Here is a 26,443-nt window from a genome sequence, read left to right on the forward strand (position 1 = left end):
GAGCCAAACAAGTATTTATCTGTACAAATATATAAAGCCCATCCAAACTATCAGGCTGGCTTCTGGACTATTCAGCAACCCGAACATAAACAAAATCTGTCTCTAATGAGACCCACAGGCACTGGTGCTGAGCATCTTTTAGTACAAAGCTGCTGTATTTCTGACATAGGTTTGAGGTGTGTTGTATTCAGGCCTGGTGGGTCCTTTTGTCAGCCACACACAAACCGCTCCAGTGGTTTTTCTGTTGTCAGATCTGACTCTGCAGGACCATGAAGCAGTTACTCAAGCCTATCCCAAAATAACCAAGAGTAAAAAAGCAAAACAGCAGCCACTGATGCTTTCAAAACTGCCTTTTTAAAAAGCCTTGAGACACTCACATGGCCCTGATAAATCAGATGCAAGTTTCATTTAAATCATTAATCTCCCATGAACTGACATCTCTGTCACGAAAATTAAATTTCTAAATAACTGTGCGTTTAGCCTGCAGTAAGCTTCTGCCAGCAGTGATCAGTACAAACAGATTTTACAGAAGCAAACAGATGCTGAGAATTCACAAGGATGTCTCACAAAGCTGGTTTTGGTACTCCACGGCCATCAGCTTCTCATCCCTCTGTTGTTTTTCCCAACCCAGCATCAATCAGGCTCACTACTTCGACACTCAATTTTCTGCCTGCATGTCTGGATGCTAAATCAATTGGTGACAAAATTATTGAAAAAATTCTATTCAAAGACTACCAGATAAAATTTCTGCACTGACTGACCTGACTGGCCTGAAAGACCCCCTCAACTAAAAGCAAATCCTCTGCTTTGTAATTCCTCTCTGCAAAACAGCTATAGAGTTAGGTTTGGCTTTCAGATGGGAAGCCCACACTGGGAGTCTGGAAAACTATCTTTACACAAGTTTTCTTCACATTCAAGATTTATTTTTTTCGATGAAGGTAAGCAGATAGAAGAGGAAGAATAAGATTTTTCTTCAGACACAGGATCATTTTGCTTGTTAGTTCTGTGAACGAACGAATTTTCAAGCTACATGTCACAGTTGTTAATGAGACCGCAGTACCCAGCACCCCTTCTCCTCAGTGTTGAAGACCATCAGTTTTATTAGTACCGCTTACAGTCAATTTACTTCCATTTTGGTACCACGTACTGCTAAAAGGTCTTACTCCAGGAATGAGAACTTTTTCCCCACGAGGGCTCATTATCCCCAGCCCTGCAGCCTGGCAGGTGCCCCACGGCTCAGGGTGTCCCTGCGCTGCCCCACCACGCTGGGGAGCCTTTCCCCCGCGGGCTGCTCCCTGCACGGCCCCGCGCCCAAGCCGGGACGCGGGTGCCGGGCAGGCAGCGCTGGCGGCCGCTGCAGGAAGGGAGGCCTCCCCCGCCTTCCAGCGTGCGCCACGAAGGGGACTCTCGGGGAGCGGCCGCGGGAGGAAAGCACCCCGGGGCAAGCCCGAGTGGGTCAGTTCCTCCCGCCCCCGGGGGTCTCCCGGCCTTTCGGGGCCGCCCCAGCCCGGCCCGAGGAGCGGCGGGAGGAGCCCGGCCCGGCGGGGCGGCAGGGGGAGCACGAGCACGGGCCGCGGCTCCGGCTGCCAGGAGCGGCCGCCGCAGGAGCCGCACGGGCGACTTCTCGGAGCCGGAGGGAGGCGGCGCGGAAAGCCCGGCGGAGGAGCCGAGGATGCGGCCGGTGCCGCCGGCCTCTGCTTAGCGGCGAGCGCGGCCCCCCGGCGGCGGCTCCACCACCCGCCGCCCCTCGGCGCCGGAGCGCAGGAAGCGGCGCCCGGCTCCCAGGGCCCCCCCTCCTTCTCTCCTCTCCTCTCCCCTCCCCGCCCAGCGCAGCACGGGCGCGGGCGGCTCGGGCCGCCGCGGGTGCAGCAGGCGCTGGCGTCGGATGCCTGCGCTACGCCATCCCGGTGCTGCCGCGGCCTGGACTCCGCGGGGAGCGCGGGCGATCGGCGGCCGCTCCTTTGTGTCCCAGGTCGGTGCGGGGGAGCGGTGAGGGGGGCGCGGGGGTGCTGGGGCAGAGCGGCAGGACCGTGTCCCGACCCCTACCGCAGGACTGGAACAGGCGGCATGCTCGCCGGCATGGCGGGCCGGGCACTTGTTTGTGTCGGGCTGACCCCCCCCTCCCCGCACCCTGGCAGGAAAATCTCGGGAGCCTCCCCCAGCCCGGCTAAGTGGCGTTCGGCACGGCGGGCTCGCCCCCCTCCACCGCGGGGCAGAGGACGGTCCCCCCGAGCCCTCGCCGGGGGCTGCTTGTTGCCCCCGGGAGCGGCTCGTGGCTGGGGAAGTTCCTGCCTGGGCAGCGTTTCGCCACCGCTTTTGATTGTTTATCGCTCCGAGGCGACGCCGAAAATAGGTCAGAAAAAATGTCCAGCTCGTCCCCGCCGCGAAGTGCCCGAGTGCCGGGCGCGGTACTGGGACAGCCGGAGGCGGTGCTGCCTTTCCCCTCCTTCCCTTCCTGAGAAATACTGGATCCTCACAGGGTTTGAAACGGAGGTGGGGGGCGTTATATATATATGTATATATAAATATATATATATGGTTGGTTGGTTGGTTTTTAATATCGCTTTTTGCGTGCGGTGTGGAAAGTTGCTGACCGAGCGTTAGGAGTAACTGTTAGGAATAACTATTTCCTGGTGCGCCAAGGGCGGCACTGGCGGTTCTCGCCCGCCCGGTCCGAGCGGGCACGGCCCGTGTCCTGCGGAACGCGGGCGGTGCGGGGCACGGTGCGGGCAGGGCGCTGCGGTCCAGCCGGGCCCTGCCTTCAGCAGATGCTCGTAACCCCTGTTACCGCCCGTGGGATCTCGGCAGGGCTTAGTTAACGACCAGAGTGCTAACAGCAGGATTTGCGTGATCAGTAACCGCTCTGGTGGAAATACTCTTTCCTTCTTGTATTATTTTAAGCAAAATTTCCAGCAGAACTTGTTTGAAAGGTTTATTTGATGATTATGTGTTAAACATATCACTTGGAAGAGCAGCTGCATAGCATAACAGATCTTAAAAAATTGTAATTGAGGGATTTACAGTCATGTTGATGTTATAACTGAAGAGGTATTTGCTGAATTGTTTAAGCCCACTTCCCCTTTCTCCTGCTTGCAGTGGATTTTGCTGACTGAAAGGTAACAAGCTACTGTTTGAGATCTTACATTTATCATGTAAATGGGCATAAATGTCTATTTTGTGTTACTGGGATTTGCTTTGTTTTTTAAGTGATTAATTCTATTAGCTTAATGTTGTCTTACACATAGGCAAAGCCTGAGCTAAAATCCATATGCACCACTTTTTAGTTTGCTGGACCAATAACAAGTAGTGAATGCTACTGCATCTATTACTCTGGAAGGGAATGTATTACATTTTCATCCATTAAGTAGTTCCTACTTAGCATTTTGATTGTGAAGATAAAACTGCTGGGCCCGTGCTAAGGGATAAATGGCACAGCCACAACCTGGTTCAGTAAAGCTCTGCTTTGCTGGAACATTACAGCTTTTTTACAATGAAAAAGTTTTGGATTTATGGAGGAGCAAATTAGATATTTCAGCATAGTTTTTATTATTTCATTCAACAATTCATTGCCCATTAGAACTGAAAACACTGTTTTGTAGGAAGTGAACAATAATCTAGGCTCTGGCTGTATCTTTGCAAATACTTTAAATGAATGAAGCACAGAATTGTCATCTTGCTCTGTTTCTTCCATATGACTGTGCCAGTAGCCACAGTCTGAATACCTGCATTTGGTATGTCAGAGCACAGCTATAAATCTTAGTCTGCATTTTCCTTGGATGGACCAATTTGCTTCCCTTTTCCCACCTCTCATTTTTCCTGTAGGTAGCGTAAGTCCAATCTTCAGCTTTGCTTTGGTAACCAATAAAAGTCAGAGAATATGAATTCAAACTCATTATTTGGAGGGGTTTGTGTTCCTTATGTGAAATATGATCCTACAAAGCTGGTAAGAGTTGACTGGTATAATATGTGAAAATACTATTTTTGTTCTTAAATTAACACTGTATTAATAAAATTGATTTGTTATCTTCAATTCAGATTATGGTCAGTACTACTGGCCTGGGTAAGGTTTGGCATGAATCAGTAATATGGTAATCAGCTGCACACAGCAGCCGAAATCTGTCTTCAAAACTGTGGTTTTGAAAATGTGCCAGACAACCCAGCACATTTGTTGATTCAATTTAATACCATTGCAATAGAATTTACTTCTGTTTTGAGTTCAGCAAAACTGCAAAAATAACACCTTGGGCTCAGTTCAGATTTCAGAAGACCCCTTGCGTCTCTTCTGAAGCCCTGCTGATGGATATGACGGTATTACCCGACATTCCAGTTTTGTGGTTTTAACATTTCACTTGGAAGTACCTGGATTTCCGAGCTCAGTTCCAGGATTGTCTCTGTCATTTTCTTCTCACATAGAAGAATTAGTGAATACAGTTCCCAAGCAGGGAGAGACATGAAAACTGAGATCCATTTCTCTCTCTAGCATTCCCTGTTGACCTCGCTAATCAGTTCTGTGCTGAGAAAGACTCTGTCACGTTCTGGTGGACTTGGTTGTGGTTTTCAGACATAAACACCCTCTGACAGGATGTTTCTATCAGTATCTCATGCTCACTGGCTTACAATCTGGTGGTTTGGTGTGAGCTTCTCTTGCTGGAAGTGATTAGGTTGAAATATGAATGCCACAGTCTAGTTGGGAAGGTGCACAGGAAAGTAAACCCTCGCAGAGGGGTGAGGCAGATTATTGTGAATGGTAAGGTTTTGAACTACTGTAGGTGAAGATATGGGAGTCCTGTCTGAACTCTGACTCTTGTACATTTTTTTCCTTTGAAGAGAACCTAGCTATCTATACCAACCTAGGAGGCAGATACCTAAATATTTATTAATGTGATGCTAAGAGTACTGGTGTCTCTTTCCTGGCTTGGGTGCTGTCCTGAACATCTATGAAAAGTTCAGCCTGTACCAAAGATGGATCTCAGTGTGAGAATTATAATCAACGGTTGTGAATTTTTGTTACTGTTGACCTTGTTTCAGTGTTTGAAGTTGTTATTGATAAAGGCCAGTACTTCTCATGCTTGCTTGCTGAATGTTTCATCCTATACTTTGTGTGTCCCCTTTTCCTCTGTATGAAAAATATAGTCTCACTACAGCTTTAATTGCTTTCATAACAGGAAGATGAGTAGCACCTGTGTGTTGACCAGCAGTTGTTCCTGATGGATATTTGTATTGCCAGCCTGGTGTTGTATATCAGGTACTTCTGACAGGCCATTGGCTCAGAGAGCTTGTAGACAAAATAAGTATTCCTGGGTCAAGTAACAGCACATAAATGCTTTTGGTTAACTATGAGCAGAACTTAGAGTTTCTCGAATTATGAATTATTTAATCTTGCCTTTGTTTTCCCTCCTAATGAAAAAGTTTGAAAAATGCGATTTTTTTGGTTGCTTGTGAGCTTGCTATAATCAGACTATGCTTCTGAATAAATGCTACTTCCATATTTTTCTGCCACAGCTAGGCAAAACAGAGTATCCTTACGTTCTGTTGACGTTAATGCACCATGTGTTTTCTCTGTGGCAAGACACGTGATTTTATGTTCATTATGCGTCTGCTGATTTTGGCCTTCTCTAGCATTTTACTAAGCACCTTTTGAACACATTCACTCATGGGATACATCTCATTAAGTATTGTGTATAGACAATTCAGTCACTGCAGAAGTATTAACATAGCGGTTAAAAGTATTTATGCATTCATTTCTAGCAAAGATGGTTGGTATGTTGGTAATGTAGTATTGCTGATATTTGTAGAAGTCTGTTGTACAAATTGTCTTCCTTGAAGAACAATTCATGGAACCTTTATGGTAACAAGAATATACAACAAAGAGTATACATGAAAAAAAAACCTGAAAGGGAGGAAATAAGTTTGCCATGGTTTGAGGTCAGGAAGAAGTCAGGTGAGCAAATTGTGTTTACTTCAAGCAGGACAGCACTATTCTTGGAAAGAAGAGGCAGAGAAATAAGGAACAGAATCAAACCTCGCAGAGCTCAACTTACAAGAAGAACATAAGTTGAAAACGCTAAAGCAAATTGAAATGACATCAATTCTATTTTTTGCTAAATGGTTTCAGTACTATTTTTCTCTGAGTGGATTTTCTGTAGATATTTTGGAATTGGGAACATTATCATTGCAAAAAATCTTGAGCTTTATATTGTGCGAGCAGTTTTGTTGGAAACAAGATACAAAATCTCACCAATATTTCTTACTAAAAATAAATAAAACATGTCCACATTTCTGAATTGCATGTCTTGTCTCTGAAAAAAGCAATACATTCATATTTTGCTATTTTTAATTTTCAAATGAAAAGTTAAAAAATTGTTACCTCTAGTACTATGTAATTATAAATATTTATACATATGTATGTATGAATATGGTTTTTTGAATCTCATTTATAAAATAAATCACAAACCTGTGCACAGCGCACCCTCAAATTCTTAGAATTAAGAAGAAATCTACAGCATTCGTCAGTTAGTTGTGCAGGAAGCCTTACACTTGACTTCTGATATCTGAAATAATAAACTTGTTTGTTTTCCAGATGTAAGTCTGCCCACTATAATCACAACCTTGTTCACGTGCTGTGACCTCATGAATTAATCCCTGTTACTGATCATGCCATAAAGCACTCATTACCTGTTGCATAAAGGATGTCAAGAGAGATAAGCTTGTAGGGCTTTCTAGCTATAAAATAAACTGAATTCTCTTTATGCTTTAGGTGATTTTCTAAATAAATGAGGTTTCCCTTCAAATTTTCATATCAGAATGGCTTGCAGTATATCTTTTGTCTTCTTTCTATTGAAATTTACAACAGAAATGTAGTAGTATCTGCGCTTCTGCAGAAGAAGCTGTACTTTCTTCCTAGGCTGTCAGTTCAGTTATCACTTGCTGATTTTTCTGCATAATGATTGTGTATTTCCATGTAAAAAACCGTGTAATTAATGCTGCTGGGTTTTAGTAGTAGAGGTAGTAGTATTTGTGTATCTAGTGCTTTTAAACTAAATTAAAATTGCTTGCCTGCCTATTTATATGTGGCCCATCTAGCTTTCTGTAAATGCACATATATATTTTTAAAAGATTTTCTGAATTTTTGGGGTTATACCAGCTATCAGTTAATTCTAGGGGCCTATGATTTCATGCACCTCTGACCTTCAGTCCCTCACCTTGATAAAATAATCACACCAAACTGTGTGAAGGTACTGAGGATATTTGAAGTACTGAGACAGTGAGGCATAGTAGAAAACATATGTTTCACTGCTTTACGTGTAAAATAGCTTAGAGGAAAAAACCTTGTAAGGGTGAGGTCAATACTAGACCTTAATGTGGAAGTCAAGACTTAGATCTCCAAGTTTGCAGCCATTCTATTGTGCTGGACTTCTTTTTGTAATGAAAGCCCTTTCTAACGAAAGCTGTTGCTGAGGCAGAAGCTCTGAGCCATAGGGTTTTACCTGCTGTTAATCTTACTTTGCATATTCTTAAGAGACAGCCTCTTCTATGGAAAGTGCATTGTATGTCTCTGAAATTGGATTGAATGCCAGCTAATGCTACAGATGTTTGGGCTGAATTTGGATTGGTGACTAGAAGCTCAAACAGATGTGTTACCTGCCTTTTGATTCAAACGTGTAAAAGCTGTTGTGTTTAGCTAAAAAGATGAATTTTCATGGCGAGTCAGTATGGTGAGCTGTCAGTTTGTCCTTCTCAGATAGGACAGGAAGGAACAATAAGCTGTTTGAAAACCAATCAGCCATGCTGTCGGCGGGGTGGGGAAAGCCTCTGATGACTTTGGTTCCTGGTTGGTGGGCCTTTTTCCCCTGGATGTGTTATACTGTATTTAATACGTGGTTTTGCTTATTCTACTTGTAGCAAATATTAAAGCAGCATATAAGGGATTTAATGGTTACAAAATGTTAGTACATGAATTTCTGACTAAACATGACAAGTAAATGGTAGGAGAAAAGGAGTGAACAAAAACTGTTCCATGTGAAACATTGTCAAAAATTGTTTAAATAGCATTGGTGATAGTTCAAGCTAATTCAGAAATCAGTTTGCTGATTTGTTTTGATGTAACCCTTCAAATCTACCCATTGAAGTTACTGAAGGAGATCATTAGATTTGTTTTGTTTCCAGTATGTTATTTTGGAAACAGAGCTGTGCCATTTTAGGTTTGTGTCAGTGTTTTTAGCAGCTTCTCACACATCAGCGTTGTTCTGTTAGTGAAATGCCACACAGGGAGCAGAAGGTGAGAGGGGCATGAAGCCTTCAAGCTGCAAAATAAACAAAGGCAAAACTTGAATTTGGATTTGGTAAGGCTGGTATATTTGTCTTTTAATAGGGACTCTTTAAGCAAGGTATTCTGGCACTGTAGTGAGGAGGGAGCAATGCCAGTGCCATGAGGGAGGGTTACGGCCTGTGGAGCTCAGGTAGAGCAGGCTGTGGTAACTAAGGTGGCCCTGTCTCTCTCCTCCGTGACAGGGAGCGGAAGAGCCCTTCTGCAGCAAAAATTGTTCCTGTCTCCCGATGCCAGCTGTCAGTTGGTAACTGCAGGCAGAGAGTGTATCTGGGCCTGTTGGGACGAAGCTGCTGAAAGCTGCTCTGCTTTCCACCCTTCTGTGCCTCCTTCATGAGAGGAATGGTCTGGGTTGCCAGGCAGGGTTCCCAGGTGAGAGGTTTCCTCCCTGGGAAGCCAGGCCTGTGAGTAGGGAGCAGGAAATGCCCTATGGAACAGGGTGGAGGTTAGACTGGGCTGTCGCTTGGGCTCTAGGGTTGTGTCCTTCCATGGAGGAAGGGGGGTGGGAGGGGATTACTGTTCAACTTTTGGGGTGAATAAAAGGAAAGAACGGAGGATAAAAATACTGACTCGGGAATGGCTGTGAGAAGGGGCAGTTTCTCTCACCTTGCCGCTCTTTGCTTTGCTGTGCCAGGGCTGTGGCTTATGGAGGCAGGCAGGATGAGGGTACAACTGGCCAGGGAACTGCTGTGCTGTGCTACCCTTCCCCGCGCTGCGATGGCACAGCTATTTGTGGAGCTGTGCTTTGAAACCGGATAAGGAAGTGATCTGATCAAGCCCTGCAAAAATAGATTATTCTAAAACGGTAACTAATTTATTTTAAAATGCTGTCCCACAAGCACTGTGTTGGCAGTGTTGTGGGGGCGATATACTGCTGCTATGAAGATGTGAATGAGCACCTGGGATAGAAACTTCTGAAGCTGTTGCTGGTGTGGAAGATTTCATTTAGTTTCACAGGCAAAGTTGGCTTAAATTCTTGCTTTGTCCTTCCTCACTTCTTCAGGGTTAGTTGTTATTGTAGCTATACTCTTTCAGGTAGATCAGTGCAGCTGTTTGTGGAGCTGTATTTAAATCAGTGGAATGTTGCTGTTTAAATTATTAAAAAAACCAAAACAACAACCTCACAAAATTTACAAAGTAACCTCCAAAATAGCTGTAAAGGTTTTTTTTTAGTGCTGGTGGGCTTTTTGCCCCCCACGACTGCCAGTACAATTGCAGAGATGGCTGTTTGTGGCATACGTGCGAGCAAGTCTGCGAGGGTAACAGAGAGAAATAACTTAAAAGACTTTACTGCTCGTGATATGTAGTGTGCTGTTTTCTCGTGGTGCTTACTGACATCCAGTCTTCCTTGTATGCTGAACTCTGCTCAGTTTGTTCAAGCTACCATGACAATTATCTTTGATCAGTGTTGTCTTTACTTGACATTTGTTTCTTCAGAAACTTCTTTTCCTGAGTATTTGTCAATAAAAAAAGCACTGTATGTACTGTGTTTGTTCTCTTCTCTTCTAAAACAGCTAAAGGAAAGAAGGGAGTGATTTAATTTTATTGTGTTTTTTTCTTGGAGGGGGGAGTGTGTGTTACTTGTTTGGTTTGGTTGTTGGGGTATTTTTTGCTGTTGGGTCAGATCTGTTTTGCTCCAGGCTTCAGTAGTAGAAAAGAGAGTGGGGGACATCGAGGATAGAGCATTAAAATCTTGTGCTTGACTTGTTGTAGTAATAGCCATGTGAACTTTGAAGTTTAGGTATGTTTCGACTTAATGCTCTTAGATTTGGAAGTGAGCAGCACGTAAGTTGCTGGAGATGCTACCTGGGGTTGCAGAGAGATATATGGCTCTTCCTCACCTGGTCAGTATTAAGATAAGCATGCATCGAGAGAGCTTAAAATCTTTGGCCAAATTGACATACCAGTGTTTGTTTGCTACAGTATGTTTTTGAAAAGCTTTAATGCACATTCTGAAATACTTTCCTGTGACATCATTAGGTCATTGCTTGCAGTGGTAGTCTGCCTAATTGTCCTTCAACTTTACAGTTGTATTATTCAACCATAACTAAATTGCACTTTATACTAGAACAATATGGATTTGACTATAAAATTAATGCATGTTTTGTGTAACAGAAGAGTTGTAGAGAGGGTCTTAGAAGACTTATGGTCAGAAAATTATCAACAAAGAAAGAACAAAATAAAAATCTGTGACTTTTCTATGATGAGTATTGAATAAAGACGGGACAGATATAAGAAGCTAAAACCAGTGTTTTGAATTTCTAGAATTTTTAGGTTTGGGGTGTTTTTTGCATTGAAAAATCAAAGAATCAAACTTTTAACTCAGATTTATGTGCTGTAATGCTTACCTCAATTAATTTTGTTAAAGTGGTAGGAAACTGGAAGCCAGGCTACAAGGAAATTGGAAATAGTGTGGCCAGCGGGGCCAGGCCAGTGATCATCCCTCTGTACTTGGCACTGGTGAAGCCACATCTCAAATAAATACTGGGTTCAGTTTTGGGCCCTCGCTACAAGAAAGACATTGAGGTGCTGGAGTGTGACCAGAGAAGCACAACAAGCTGGTGAAGGGTCTGGAGACCAAGTCTTACTAAGGAGCAGCTGAGGGAGCTGTGGTTGTTTAGCCTGGAGAATAGGAGACTCAAGGGAGACTCTGTCACTCTCTACAACTACCTGAAAGGAGCTTGTAGCCTGGTGGGGGTTGGTTTCTTCTCCCAAGTAGTAACAAGTGACAGAGTGAGAGGAAATGGCCTCATATTGTGCCAAGTAATGTTTAGACAGGAAAAATTTCTTCACTGAAATGTGGTCAGGCATTGGAACAAGCTGCCTAGGGCAGTGGTGGTATCACAGTCCCTGGAATTGTTAAAAAAAATGTGTGGAATTGGCACTTGAGGACATGGTTTAGTGGTGAAGATGACTGTGTTTGGTTAAGGGTTTGGATTTGATGATCTTAGAGGTCTTTTCTAACTGTAATGATACTGTGATTCCATGAAAAAAAATGATATCAAGGATTATATTTTTAAAGATGTAGTAGCCAGCCCCAAATCAGCTGACTTTTTAGTGGGTTATTAACATTAGGTGTTGAAAAATAAAATAGCTTTTGATAGAGTATTCCTGCATATTTCTGAAAGAACTTACATTTGTAAGAAAATCCTGGCAGTCACTGTTTTTCTGTGTTGACCCATCCAGCCTATCACCACAGATGCTATTACTGTAGGAACTACCAAGGAAGTGGGTTTGTGACCACTGATCCTGGATCAGATTTACTATCAGATTATCCCCTAATGTAACTTTGATCAGGCAGCCAGGCTATCACATTTCTTAAGTTAATAAGAGTGTGCAATATATCATTTGTGCTGACTTAATGCCTACTGTGGGAGGAAATACAGTAACTATTTGGCATAAAGCCTTCCAATACAAAATCAGCCCATCAAATCTAAACTGTATTTATTGTCTTGTCAAAGCATGACCTAACAGCAGGTATCGGAACAATGACTCAACTCTGTAAAATGGGGTTTTTTTATTCAAAGGATTCTGTATCAAAGGATACAGAATTATTACCTATTAAAAATAATTTACTGATCATATACAGTTAGATTTATTTTTCATTTCTCTTGAAATAAAGCTTTATTTTTTTGACAGTAGGTTTGCTTGGGGTGGGACAGAAATTGCAACTTTCTTTTGGAGACTCTTTTGATTCATAAAATATGGCAGAGTAATGACATTAATAGCATTGCAGGCATTTTAATGCCACATTCATTCACCCATGTAAAATTATTTTTCATTTAATAACATTGCTTAGGACATGGGATTCAAAGAGAGGGAGCTTTCTTCCTTTGTATAAATGGGAAAATGAAGTATATTTTATGTACACTTAGACAGACCCTTAATGTTTTATGAAGAACGTATTCAGTTGGGCAGAATCAAATTAGTTTAGTAAGCTTCCCTCTCCTACTTTATTAATTCTTACCTGGTGCATCCTTCATAAATTTTTGAGATTATGAGAAGGTGAATGTGTTAAGCTATGGAGTTTGGTTTTTTAAGTGAAAATACTACAGCCTGCAATTTGTTTGTTTTTTTAAATTTACTGTAAGATCCTTATATGCTTTTTATATAAAGTTCCAAAAGACTTTTATTTGATTATTTAGAGTAAGCACTTCATTTTGCTTTTCCCCCTCTATTGCTCTTTGAGTGGATTGTTAGGAAAAGATAGGTTGTGAGTTCACTCATGGAAGATGATAAGTGAAACAAGGAATTAATTTACAGATTTATTTCTACATTTGCAGATGTATTTCTAGATACATTACTTCTGCTGTAGTTAGATGTAGTTATTTTCTTCACTGTTTTTGAGATAGCTCAGCTTTACTGCTGATTTACGTTGTCCACTCTCCTTGGTTCTTAGTATGAGTGTGTGGTAGTATTTGGTTCATTTTTCTCACTCAGCCAGTGCATGGGACCAAAGTGGGACAAAGTGGCTGACATAATGTGGTAGCACATATCCTGAACTGCTACTGCTTTTCGTCAAAATGCTCCATTTTAGCAGTTTCTGACTCAAAAGCAGTCACATTTGTGCCAGTTATTTCATTGTCTTTTAATCATAACTTTTAAAATGTGGATTTTGTTTTTAGGGTAGGTCTTTGTAAAAGGCAAGTAAAACATTTAGTTTGGTTTGCTCATGTTCTGTTTCCATTTTCTTTGTAAAGTACTGTTGAAACCATTGCTCAGTTCTGCCCAATGTGAAAGAGGAGAAGGGATCTCAGAGATGATGCAGTTTTTGTTTAGTGTAAATTGTTGGCTGAAGAGAGAAGACACTGAAGTTAGTGCCTGTACTGGGAGGAAAAATTCAGAAATCTGCAAACATTGGGTCTGTTTTGCAGCAGGGGTTGTGGTGGAGGGGGGAGGACACATTGATAAGACAGTGAGCTTTTAACTGTACTACTCACAGAACTTTTCATGTTATATTTTTCAATGAGGAAGCTTAGAAATAACATGTCATTTGTCAGACAGACAAAGCCCAATGTTAGCATAGAAGGGAATAAGCCTAATAAATGTTCAAGATGAATTATTGTATCATGGGTATGATCTATTAATAGGGGAGAAAAAAAGAAATAAATGCAACATCTTAATGACTTCTATGCTCAGTGGGAATAATCAAGTTGTCAGCTCAAAGTAGTGAGTGTGTTGTTTTTATCAGTGTGCTGCATAGAGGATGAGATATTGGTGCTAAATTTAAAGCAAAAAGTATGAAAAATTGAATTTTAATGCCTGATTAAGTTGATTGTTTATATAGCCCATTTAAGTGCCATAGATATCTTGCATTAGCTTTATTAGAATCAAACCTTGTGGTTGGTTGGGAAGTAGTTTGGGCTTAGAGAAACAGGCATGGTAAAGACTTTAATAGTTGAGTTTTTGCCCTGAACCCATGAAATAAGGTCATTGTTCAACTATATTTGCTTGTGGTTATTTACTTCACATAATTATTTATACCTGTGAAGCTTCAAAAAAAGTAAATGAATAAATCCTGATAAAAAGCAGTCTGTTCTGAAGTATTTTTCTAGTGATGGTCTTGTTGTCTTTTTAAAATTGGGTAATGAATTTAATAAGGTCTCTTAGATATTTCCACTTAAGGGATTTGTTTGTTTGTTTGTTTCCTTGTTTTACAACATGATGATTATGCAATTCAAAATTCAATTACCAGTTCTTTTCTACCCCTCACCTTTTTAATTATGGAAAAGCAAGGTTTATTTGTAGTGCTGGGAAGCTCTAGTCTCAACCAGAACGCTGTGATACCATGTGCTGCACAGCTGCGAAAGGATTTCAAAGGACAGGAGGAGTTATGCTTGATGCAGTAGTCCAGGCTCTCTCTGCAGGGGATGCAGAGGGAGCTGAAATGATCAAAATAACAGGCTGGTTCTTTGCAGCACCATGCTGGACTAGTACATGCAGTGAATTATGCTTTTTCAGCCTCACAGTAATTAAAATAAAAGAGGATATTAGCTTGGATGAGTTTTGGCTGTATGGATAGATGGGACATATTTCTAATCACATGCAGAAAAAGTTGGCAGGTCTTCTGCATAGTCTTGCCAAAGTCTATGAGCACCTAGAGAAAACTAAATGAAAAATATTGTCTAGGTTTACAGTCAGATTGTTGCTAGTATGCACACTCAGAAATTGGACATTAGGAATAGCCTTGCTGGTCAGGTCAAGAACTTTGTTTTTGCCTCACTAAGTTTCAGCTGCAAACAGTGTCCAAGAAACAACTAAAATTGGAATTGAAGGCGGTTCTCAGGTGGGGGGACAAACCTGTGAGTCATCAGCACAGAGATAAATGGTGGCTGAATTTCTGTTGGCAGGTGCTGGGTCTCTGAGCATAAAGGGGAAGAAGACGGGTAAAAAAAGGTCAGGGATGGAAGTGTACAAAGCTCCTACGGCAACTTAGAGGAAAAATATTACTTGAAGAATGTTAAATGAGCAGCTAAAAGAAGACAACGAAAGTGAACACTTTGGTGTATTTTCATGTCCAGATTCTCTAGTTTTGCTTTTGATTTCCACTGGATATAAAATACTAAATCTAAGATTAGAAAAGATTGTGTGTTCTCTTTCTCTCTCTCTTAAAAAGGAGCTTAGTCCTCTTTAAAAGGGAACTGGTATGACATAGGCTGTAATGCATTGTTAAACAGATAGAATAAATGTTGGTGCCATTTCTATGTGGTATTATAGTATCAGGATTTTACTCGGTCATTATTGGTAATTTATGGTATCAAAGATAGAATACCACACATGACATGCACAAGCGAATTCTATTTTAGAAAATTCCAGATAATGTATTTTTTTATGTTCTGCTTTCGTCTGTTTTCTTTGCTCTGAAGCTGAGACAAAACCAGTTAAGTTTCACAGCTTGCCTGCACAAGCTGTGATAGATTTTGTGTTTGTATTTCTTTGAAACATACATACAGAAAGGATGCAAAGTTCCTCTAGGAGGGGAGAGCTAAGCATTCTCTTTTCTATGTGTTTGGAATCTAAAGGTCATCAGATAAAAGTGAGATTTTTGATTTTTTATTATGTTTTTTCAAATAAACAGTTTTAAGGTAGTGCTTGATCAGGACAGGGACTTACCTGTGGTGTTGACTTACCTGTAATGTTTTCTCTAAGAAAGTGAGTTCTTGGTCTTAAGGCTCTCCTCCTTGTCCCCTGAATTTTGTTTCCTGTGGAGAAGGGACATAAGATTTACCAGGAGAATCTCATCAGACCTTTTTCTATAAATTGTCTTCTCCCTGGTAGCTATGTAAGACTGCGTGGGGGCATGAGCTGTATTTGATGACTCAGGCCAGAATATCTTCCTACCTCTTCATTGCTGTGTTGCTGCTGGTGAGCTTAGAGCCTTTCTGAAGATTGGGGAGACTGTGGGGTGGCTGGGGAGGTACCAGAGTCCTCTGGGAGCTGGATTTTAGAATTCCTAGGTGAAGACAGGGATAGTTTGACAAGACATGGCAGAGTCAGCTTTGCCAGAGCACTGGCTTCACGAGAGGTACTGGTTTTTTACTTTATTTTGTAAAAATAGTTATCAGACTGCTACACTTGCAAAGAGCTGAAAATTACAGTGCAGGACCCAAGGGCAGATTGGAGAATGCTCATAGGCAGTACATGTATGACTGCTGGAGAGGTCATGATAAAGGTTGTTCTTAGGATGCAAGAAAAGGGAACAAATAACATGAGTACTGAAAAGTTCTAGAGATACTGCTGTTAGTAAAACATTTGTTTGCTTGTTTGTTTTTTAGTTGGAGCAATATGTTTCCGACAGCAGTAGTGAAGAACTGGAAGACTGGTTGATTAACATACTAAAATGGAGTATTTACCAATGCAGGTAAGACATTCTTTGAACATCTTTTTGCAGTTTTGTTTCTTAGTGTTGTCTTGCATTTCCCAATACAAGTAACTAGATTAATGGCAGCGTTACACAAGCATTTCTCTGAAAACAAAGCTGGTTTAGGAGGATTCTGTCTTTTTAGTGCATTCTCAAATCCTCTGATGTGGCTGCTGTAAAGTAGCACTGATATGCTCAATTTAGAAAAAATATAGACTTGGGAAACATTTTTTCCTTCAGATGGACCTTTAAAATCTGGTATCCTGTGATCTATTTTGTATTGTGGCCTCAAGAAAGATTAGCTTGGATAACTAAAGAAGTGGTGAGCAAATGTGGGGAGAGCATGGACTGGCCACAATATGTAGGAAATTTTTCAGCTTAGGAAAATAAATAAACCCCCAGAAGTGTGAAAGAAAGGTTTGGTCCTCAACTTAGGATCAAGTGGCCTTTACTGATATTTTAACTATTGGAGATGTTTACTCTCAATTCTGTAAATACTTTTGAATAGTGAAATGTTTTGATTACAAGTGTTAAGTAGCTACCAAAAGTTTAGAAACCTTCTGTTCTGTGTATTAGGGTGTTCTCATTTATTATCAGACCTTCTGAAATGGCTTTATGTGCTGCATTAAACTCCGTTTGTCATATGTGGAGAGCTCCTACTGAAGGATTCTTTTGCTTCTTACAGGCAGACAGAACAAATGTGCAGTGTAATAGCTTCGTTTCTGAATGCTAATGATGTGCTTTAAAATACCACAATAAACTCTTTAAGTATTAAAATGAGTTGTGGAATTTTGATTTAATTAAAGTTTGTGAAATTTTAGCTGTAAATTTGAAAGGAATCTATATAAGTACATACTTCTACATGAGTTTTTTGTTGGCTTTTGTATGATTAGCGTACAAAATTTAAGACTTTCTCCAAGTTGAGTTTCTCCTTTAAAATATTTAATCACTGCATAACATTTTCTATTTTATAGTTCACAGAACACTGTTTTCTTTTGCACTGATATGAAAGGCTTGCAGAAAAGTCTATGGTTTGTGTCAGCCTAGGGCAGTGAATGTTCTCCTTCTCCCAGTTTAAAGTGCACGTGGAACAAGCTGATGCTCTACAAAGAAAAAGCCATTCTCAGTAGTCAGGTGATAGACTGCAGCCCCAGTTGCCTGCAGCAGTGCTTGCTGGGTGTGCCATTCTGTGAACTGGGCCTCACATTTCTAATTGGTTTTGCAGTTGATCCTGGAGTGTGGCATGGATGCCGCTTTTCCGGATACTGTTGATAGCAAGGGCTGTGTTACTGGACTAAAATATATGGTGGTGTGTCATGCAGTCCTGTGTTTGCTGGACCCTGTGCTTGGTCTGCAGGGAAAAATTGCCAGCCCAGGTGATTTTTAGTGGGCTGGTTGGGGGTGCTAAGTAAGCTTGATAGAGGAGGGAGGGAGTGGCCCCAGCTAGAGCTGTATTAGACACAATTACACACCCTTTTGGCAGTTATGCAAGATATAGCTCTCTTAGCTTTTTTTGTTTAATTAACTCATTCATAAAATGGACCTTTGAACTTGTCTAATTGGACTAGTTCTGGATTGTTCTGAGTCTTCCTGCTGGGGTCTGGAGGGACAACTCTTGCAGGAACAGTCTTCCCTTTTCTTAGTGGAGGCAAACTGTTCAGGGATGTAGCACCACTCATTGTGCCAGGAAGTCAGAGCCATGTGATGTCTTCTTCACACGAGAATGTAGTTTCATTAAAATGCAAACTGGATGAGACTGCCCCATGGCATCCTTACTTTAAGTCCTTTTGCTTTTTCCTGAGTGTTTTAAAGTGGGTTCCTTTTTGATATATTGGACAGTTTCATGCACAGCCCACAGGATTTGTTGCTTGGCAGCCCAGGGTCACAGTGGGATTAGGAGCTCTGGAGCTCTGCTGTGCAGCAGCTCAAGTTCCATTTACAGAACATATACTTGGACTTTGGTAGGTGGTGCCCATGTGACAATGTGATATGGCAACCCCACAGAATTAGAGTGCAGAACATCTTGATTATAGCTTTTAAGACCACTGAGGACATCCCTACTCAATCCTATAGACAAAGCAGTGGAAGAGGGAGTTGCTACAGAGCCCTGTATGTTATCAGTGCCAGTCCTAACATTGCAGTCTGTAGCAAAACTGTGACATCATTCAGTTAATCTCTTGACTTTCGGATTGAAATTTGAATGATGACAGGATTTGTAGGCAAGCTGGGTTAATAGCGTGATCTAGATGCTGTAGTAGGGGCCCTTGATCTGAGTTCTTCATGTTGTCCTAATAGCTTCAGCAGCAAAATTCGTTTTCCCCTGTCCACTGTTACTTCAGTAACATACTGTTTCTGTGTTTTTGTAAAGTCCTTGCAGGGTCCCTGTATTGGCTCTTAAACCAAGGTCAGAATTAGCCTCTTGTTTGTAGTTAAAAATCTAGACCTGTGCTGTGGGGGCTGAAGCCTTCCAGCTCCTCTAGAGTGAGTACAGAGAGGTAAATCTTACCTTGAGTCATATGCTAAGATAACTTAGCTGATAGGCTAGAGTTTGCCCCTAAAGGTAACTTGCTTTCAGGTGTTGTGGTGATGACATTTTTTACCAGCTGTTCTGTTTCAGTCTCAGTAGTACTGCTTGCTACTTCACAAGCACCCAAATGCATGTTGAAAATTTTAGAAACAAAACCCCCCATAATCCATTCAGGGTCCAGACAGGTAAGTTTTTTCAATGTTTACTGCTTCTGCATTAAACCCAGCAAAAATGTACTAATATGCATAAAAGATAGTCTAATCTAGTTTTTTTCGTTAACTTAGTCCCCAGAACAGACAGTAGTTTCAGGAACTGTTAAGTTTGAAGACAGGTGTTCACAGGAAGTGTAGTCTGTTTTATTAATCTAGTTGATATTGTTGAAGGAAAACCAACAGAACTTGGTAAAGTCTATAGGATTTTAATTTAGGTATCAGCAGGCAGTTGTAAATTAGCAGGAACTTGCCAGTCTGTGAAGATGAGAGTGAGTATTAACACCTTACTCCTAAGAAAAAATTGACTATAAATAGGCATGTTTCCCTCCTTAATTCCTACCTTCCCTCTAGAATCTCTCCATCCTAAACCCTATGTGACCTGGTCAGACACTTTCTCTTTACTGTTTGGCTATGCTGTTTTTCAGCTCTCCCTGTCTTCATGCCAGCATTGAGACACTGCTGCCTGCATGGTCATTCTGCATCAACAAGGGCTGGAAGCAGCCTATCCTCTCTCTGTCTCCTTGATGGCAGTATTTTTCCCTATCCAGCCAAGTACCAGAGCAGACTTGCAGTATGTAGATATCAGTAAATGCCAGAATTGTATTATGCTGACAATGTGTTGTGATGGTTCTGTGATAACAATTCCTTCACAACAAAGATAGAAGTTACTGTGGACTGGATTTGGTACAGCCTATATTATTGTTTACCTCAGGGTCTACATGTTTAAGAAAGCTGTGCAAAATTGTATATAAGCATTGTCCTTTGTAGGACCAATAGACATTATCTCCGGCTTGTGTTCTAAATAGTGTGTTTTCTGTTTGTTTTCAGTAACTGAGGTGCTGACAAGTTTTAACTTCTTCATCCTTATAAACATGAGTGAAGTTCAAGCTATGGTAGAATTCTCCGTGGAGCTCCACAAATTCTTCAATGTTGATTTGTTTCAAAGAGGGTAGGTAGTGTGTTCTTTCAAACTTTACTGCAGTGCATGGCTCATGTTGGAAAGACCTTGATGGGTACTCTGTCATGAAGTGTTGCTTCATGTGTTACTGCTTTTATAGTGATTTGAAGTTTTTTTATTCCTTACGACCCACCCCTGAAGGCACAAGTAAGTTGGGTTCTTGCCAGTAGATCCCTTGGGGTGAATTAGAGTGAAAGACACTGTATGACTGGTGTTTGTATATATATATACATGTAGGGTTTATTTTAGAATAATTTGGTTGCAATTGAAAGCAGGTGGCTGTTTTGGTTATTATTATCTACAGTAATATGGCAATATGAAAGCACTTAAGAAAATATGTAAGTGAAAAGAAAGAAAGGATAATAGTAAGAATGTATCACCACCCATAGACTTTATTGTTGCGGTTTAGTTGTCCATTGGTCTAAGTGGTTATTTGAAGTCTTGATCTATCTTGTTCTGTTGGGCATGGGGGAAGAAGGCCATGAAAAACAAAGTCTGATGGATTAATATATGTTCAGGCCAGGTGGGAATGCCTGGTACCTCTCCTGGGTGGGGGCAGTTTTCAGTCCTCTGGTGAAAGGCCTCAGAAAATGATTCTGGGGGTGCTTTGGGGATCTTTGATGGTTTATGACCCCTTCGAAGACATGGCAGCTGCCTCTCATGTCAGTGCAGTTGAGCCAGTTATGCTCCATCAGACCTTCCCCAAGGAAGGGGAGGAAGTTTTAAAACTGAGCAGAGTTGGGTAAGGGGCAACAATTACCATGATAAAAGGCACCATCTCACCCAGCTTTGGCACACTGATGCTTCCACAATTGTTTTAAGTCATTAACCATTAACAGTCCAGTCTCTCATGACTGGAAAGTCATATTCTTTCTAGGAATTAAAAGTAAGTACTCAAGTATTCTGGCTTAAAACTTTGGTTGTAATACGGTATGTTTGTCTAATTGGAGAAGAGGGGAAAACTGTAGATATGGAGAGTACATTATATTCTTATCCAGGCTTTTACCCTTTTGTATCTTAATTTCTGTAATCCCTTTTGTTTGAAATATGATAGATGTTTCTCTTGAATCTTTTAAAAATGTTATTGCCCCAATTAACTTACTCATTTATCAGTTTGGGACTGAGAACTTCACCTACTTCTCTCTTCGTACTATGCTGTGCCTCCACAGTTACACAGGACTCCATCCTGCCTCATTAGACTCTCTTCTGACTCCACCTGGACTCTGTAGAAGTCTTTTTCACATTCTTTTCATTTAATATTACCTGACTGTCCCAGATTACTTTCTAAGGTCCTTGTTTCCCATGGCTGTGCAGGAAATAATGCTTTGTAGCTTATTTTCAAGTTATTAGAGGTTTTGGTCATCTCGTGTTGTGGTACATTGCCTTTCTGTCAACCTTCCAACAGACTACAGTAAAAATACTTGTTAGTTCTTACGATGTTTATATTAGATAAGTCCAATTGAGGCTGTGTCGGTGCTTACGGAGAGGGAACAGTATATATCAGTGTGGATTTATGGTAACTCCTTTTTCCAAAACATTGTAGAATAATTTTCCTTAGGAACATTTTAGTAATAGAAAAATACGGGCTTGTTTTTAGTCTTGTCATAATTCAAGGCATGTGTGTGTGTGTGTGGCAGGGTATTGTTTTTCTTGGGGTTTTGATTTTTTTCTTTTTTTTCTGACGTGGTGAGTTGATGAAAGTTAACAGGATAGTTTTATTGCTTTGGGATGCACATAGTTCTTTCACCTTGTATTAGCCCTCTGAGATGGAGATTTTGGGCAAGAGTGATATAAAAAAAGGTAACGTTGGAAAGGAGCTTAGGAGAAAGAGGTATAAAATAGTTATGAATCATGTCTTGGCTAGCTAGCCTCCATCTTTGCCATTTAACTGTTAGTTCTCATCTATATTTTATTAAAGCTAATTTTTCTCTAAATTTGACATACAACTGATACTGACAGAAGTTATGACCCATTATGCTTGCTACTATTTGCAGTCAAAGTATATGCAAACAAACATCTATGTCCCCTTTTTAGGAAAAATCGTAATTTCACTGTTCATTGGAAGAGGAGGATTAAGGAAGGCCTAAGAGGTCTGGGAATATTCTGAGAATATTCTAATTACTTCAACAAAAAAGCACTGTCTGTTGAACTGTAGCCTTTTTTAATCTCTTGAATTAGTGGGGAAGGAGAGGGTAGAACATGGCAGCATGTTTACACTCCAGTAGAGAACCTGAACAGAAGAAAGTGTTTTGGTTGTCTTAACCTTACAATTCAAATGATTCCTCAGTAAGGTAACTGAGAAGCAAAGCACAGCAATATAATTACCAGTGCTTTACTTGGCATGTTTCTTTTTAGCTTACTCTTGAAAAAGCAATAAATTCACAGGGCAAGTTCGGAGGGTGGAATGCTGACCTAATGAGAAACGTGACATGAGGAGATACTGCCTCTCTGGTTCAAGCTGAATCTTTAACTCTGGGCATGTTCCCTTAGAAATTAATGTCAGGAAGAAGAGAGAGTTTCCAGAATAATTTGAAAGACCAAGAAATGCGAGTATTGCAATAAATTCAATTTGGGTAAATTCTAGTATTTTTCTAGGGAAATGTCTTTGTTTGAGACAGGATGTAATACTTACACTGCTGGAGGAGCTCTGGGATAATAGATTGAATGAGCAGAAAAGGAAATCTTTAGTTTCATTATTGGCTTCCTATTTTTGAGCTGCCACTGTGTTTCTCTCACCAAAAATCAAGTACAGAATTGATTGTATTCTGTGTTTGTTTTGGGTTGTGTTCATTCAAGCCTACCAAGCTTAGCATGCCTGTCTGATGTGTTAGAAGCATCATGACCTTCTGAATTGTATGGGATAAAATGTCTGCTGTTGTAATTAATCACATTGAGTTCATCAAGCTCCTTCTTAAAACTTAGTAGATTTGTATCCACACTGTTCTCTTGGCAAGTGAATCCAGATTCTCACTTGTTTGATTATTGGAGACGTCATAATTTCCAGCCTAAGTTTCTGTCTGATCAGTTTTGTTTTTTCTTAACAGCTTTGTCATGTGCTTTGAATTAATCTATCAGTCTGAAAGTTCACCCTGAACTATTTTTAGATGTTAGTCTTTCGTCCCTTTTATTAATTATGAACTGACTGAGTTTGGTCATTGGAATTCGTGGTACATTCCCTACTACCTTCCCTGTAGGGTCCACATACCCCAGTATCCAATAAAACCCATTTTTCTCTCTTCCTGCTTTTATAACTGTTTGAAGAAACGTGCCAACTGTATCATATTTTCTTGGATCTATATCTGCAGTGACACTACAGTTGCCAGAAGCACTTATGACTGTTTTTACACTTAACGATTAAATTTGGTACTTAAGGAATGAATGACTAGAAGCAGTGTTGATGTCCCTATATCTGTGTGGTCCCAAGGTTACTTGAGAGTAATTTTCGACTCGTTCTCTGGACCAGATGTTTTGTATCATGAGTGTATTTTGAAGTTGTGCATATCAGTAGTTGGTTCAGACCTCTTTGTCCCCCCAGGGCTTGAGGTGCATTTTGTGACAGGTAAATCAGAGTAGTTCAGCTTCCTTCAGGAGTCATCCAGGTTCTCTGAGTGGAAAGCTCTCAGGGAGCTGAACCAGCTTGCAGCAAACCAGAGTCATTGGGGAAAGTGCCTCAAAACCACTCTGCTAATCTAAACCAATTAGTAGTGCAGACTGAGCCAAAATTTCTCATAGTATTTAACTCAAGATCAGATTTATCTGAAGGGTTATAACCATATTATTCTCCTAAGTAACCTTTTGAAGCAGACTATTTGCTTTACTTTTAGGTAGTTGTTATTATTCCAAGGAGGGGAAATAGTGCAGACACTTAATTCTAGTAACACTATTTGTCTGGATGCATGGCTCCCTCCTTCTTACCTAGTTCAAGAAAGGTTGTCCCTATGTCTGTGGTTCTAGTGTGTCCCTGTATTCTGGTGGTTAACTTCTGAAGGTGGCACCGTAGCTGTAAGTTGAAAAAGTATGTGGTAATAATAGTTAAGTAGCATCCTTATCTAACACAGCTCTTTCATTGTGTTTTCTTGTAACTCTGTGTCGCTTGCTTAAAACCCAACTTGCTCCAGATAGTTCCCTTGGTTTATTTTTATCTGTTGTTACAATCAAATAAGGCTTCACACAATTTTTATTTTGAAGTAGTGGGATGTGATGATAGGAATATTTGCCCAAATAGTGATTGATATGTGCGTTTGTGTGACAAAATGAATAAAAGAAATGTAATTTTTTGGGACCTTTGAGATGGTTTGAGATAGTGAGGCTTCAGGCTATTTTGTCATCTTAGCTCATAAAAGCTCCAGTAAGGTTTGGGCTCTGTAGTACTGACCTTTTATAAATACAAAGGAAACATAACATAGCTTTGCTGTACAAGAGGAGAATGAGTTTAACAGAAAACTGGTTGGATGATTGAGCTCAAAGAGTTTTGGTCAGTGGTGCAAAGTGCAACTTCCAGCTGATGACCAGTGGTATGTCTTGTGGATTGATGCTGACTTGGTAGTCTCAGCAAGTTTTTCATAGAATCATAGGGTGGTTTGGGTTGGAAGGGACCTTAAAGATCATTTAGTTCTAACCCCCCTGTTTTGGGCAGGGACAACTTTTACTAGATTGCTGAGGGCCCCATCCAACCTGACCTTGAAAACTCCCAGGGATGAGGCATCACAACTCCTGTGGGCAATCTATGCCAGTGCCTCGCTACCCTCTGAGGTAAAAGAATTTCTTCCTAATATTTCATAAATGACTTGGACTCAGTACTGGAAGGGATACTAAGCAAGTTTGCAGATGACACGAAATTGGGAGGAGCTATTGAATCCCTTGAAGGCAGGGAGGCCCTGCAAGAGAGACCTTGACAAATTTGAGGACTGGGCAATCACCAACCACAGGAAGTTCAACAAGGGGAAGGGCCGGATTCTGAACCTGAGATGGGGCAATCCAAGGTGTACAGACAGACTGGGAATGAGGGTCTGGAAAGCAGTGCCATGGAAAGGGACCTAGGGGTCCTGGTCAACAGCAAGTTGAATCTGAGTCAGAAGTGCCCTGGCAGCCAAGGAGGGCCAACTGTGTCCTGAGGGGCATCAGGCAAAAGCATCGCCAGCCTGTTTGAGGGAGGGGATTGTCCTGCTCTGCTCTGCACTGGTGCAGCCTCACCTTGAATATTGTGTGCAGTTTTGGGCACCACAATATAAGAAAGATATTAAGCTCTTAGAGAGTGTTCAAAGGAGGGCAACGAAGGTGGTAAAGGGCCTTGAGGGGAAACCGTGTGAGGAGCGACTGAGGTCACTTGCTGTGTTCAGCCTGGAGAAGAGGAGACTGAGGTGAGACCTCATTGCAGTCAACAACTTCCTCATGAAGGGAAGAGGAGGGACAGGCACTGATCTCTTCTCTGTAGTGACCAGTGACAGGACCCAAGGGAATGGTCTGAAGTTGTGTCCGAGGAGGTTTGGGTTGGCTATTAGAAAGGGGTTCTTCACCCAGAAGGTGGTTGGGCACTGGAACAGGCTCCCCAGGGAAGTGGTCGCAGCACCAAGCCTGACAGAGTTCAAGAAGCGGTTGGATGATACTCCCGTGCACATGGTGTGATCTTGGGGATGGTCCTGTGCAGGGCTACGGACTGGACTCAATGATCCTTGTGGGTCCCTTCCAACTCAGTATATTCTGTGATTCTGTGATCTAACCCTACTCTTCTTTCAGTTTAAAGCTTTGTACTTCAAAGATATTGTAACTGTAAGAACAAGTTGTCACTCAGATTTCTCCTGTGGACACTTAACCCTCTTCATTTACATACATGTTTTGTATGTGTCAGCACTCTGAACTGAGATACAGATGTGCTGAGCATTTCTGATTCCAAAGAACTGGTTATTGAAACTACCACAGTACTTTGTAGTGCTCAGTTGAAGTTCCTGTGTTCCACCACAGGATGATGGATCCTGATGCCTAACTTCGAACAGTTACACCTTTCCTGTGGGTAGTGAGAGAAGTTTCCTGATAACCCTCAACTGTGAGAAGATGAGGTTTTCATTTCTCTGGAGCTGTGTTTTGCTTTTTTACCTGTGAAATGGCAAATATAATGAGCTAAAGAAACTTAGCTAGTAGTCTGTAGTTTAGCATAGCGCACATCGCTGCTAGATCTGCTTTGAAAACAACTTTAATCTGCATTTTCCCTATCTCTGTGCACTCTTACAATCCCAGTGTTAAATTCTTACTTTGTCACTAATCTTTTGTTACTTTGTCAGTAATGCATGTGTGCACACAACTGGGCAAAGCTGTATTTAGAAAACTTTTAATAGTAATGTTTCTATGTGTTTTGTCTTTTTTTTTTTGGTAGCATTTTTCTTTGGAAGGTTCAATACCTGCTGTTTCACTGTGGGTTTCAGAAAAAGAACTTCCTAATGGTTATTTTGGCTAAGTGTGAATTTGTTGTTAATTCGAGTAGACTACGAAGAGAGGAAGTAAAATAAAGTGTTAACAGGAGCTCTTTACTACAGATTTACTTCTCAGTGCATGTTAATTATCT

The 26,443-nt window shown here is 41.2% G+C and overlaps 1 protein-coding gene across 4 annotated transcripts in view; it reads left to right on the plus strand.

Moving 5' to 3' along the window:
- The first annotated feature begins 1,387 nt into the window (after positions 1–1,387).
- Positions 1,388–26,443, plus strand: part of FAM135A (family with sequence similarity 135 member A) — a 90,106-nt gene continuing 65,050 nt past the window's right edge. For 2 of the 4 annotated variants that reach the window (XM_051777707.1, XM_051777709.1), the window contains exons 1-3: positions 1,390–1,972; positions 16,102–16,187; positions 19,755–19,875. In XM_051777707.1, the coding sequence (XP_051633667.1) occupies positions 19,799–19,875 (77 nt within the window). In that variant the 5' untranslated portion in view covers positions 1,390–1,972; positions 16,102–16,187; positions 19,755–19,798. Of the gene's footprint in view, positions 1,973–2,659; positions 2,855–16,101; positions 16,188–19,754; positions 19,876–26,443 lie in introns of those variants that run through there. The other 2 variants (XR_007902810.1, XM_051777708.1) reach the window with 2 other exon arrangements.

This window comes from Manacus candei, unplaced genomic scaffold (assembly GCF_025592945.1).
Source record: "Manacus candei isolate 608988 ecotype Guabito, Panama unplaced genomic scaffold, ASM2559294v1 h1tg000011l, whole genome shotgun sequence".
Taxonomy (NCBI): Eukaryota; Metazoa; Chordata; class Aves; order Passeriformes; family Pipridae; genus Manacus; species Manacus candei.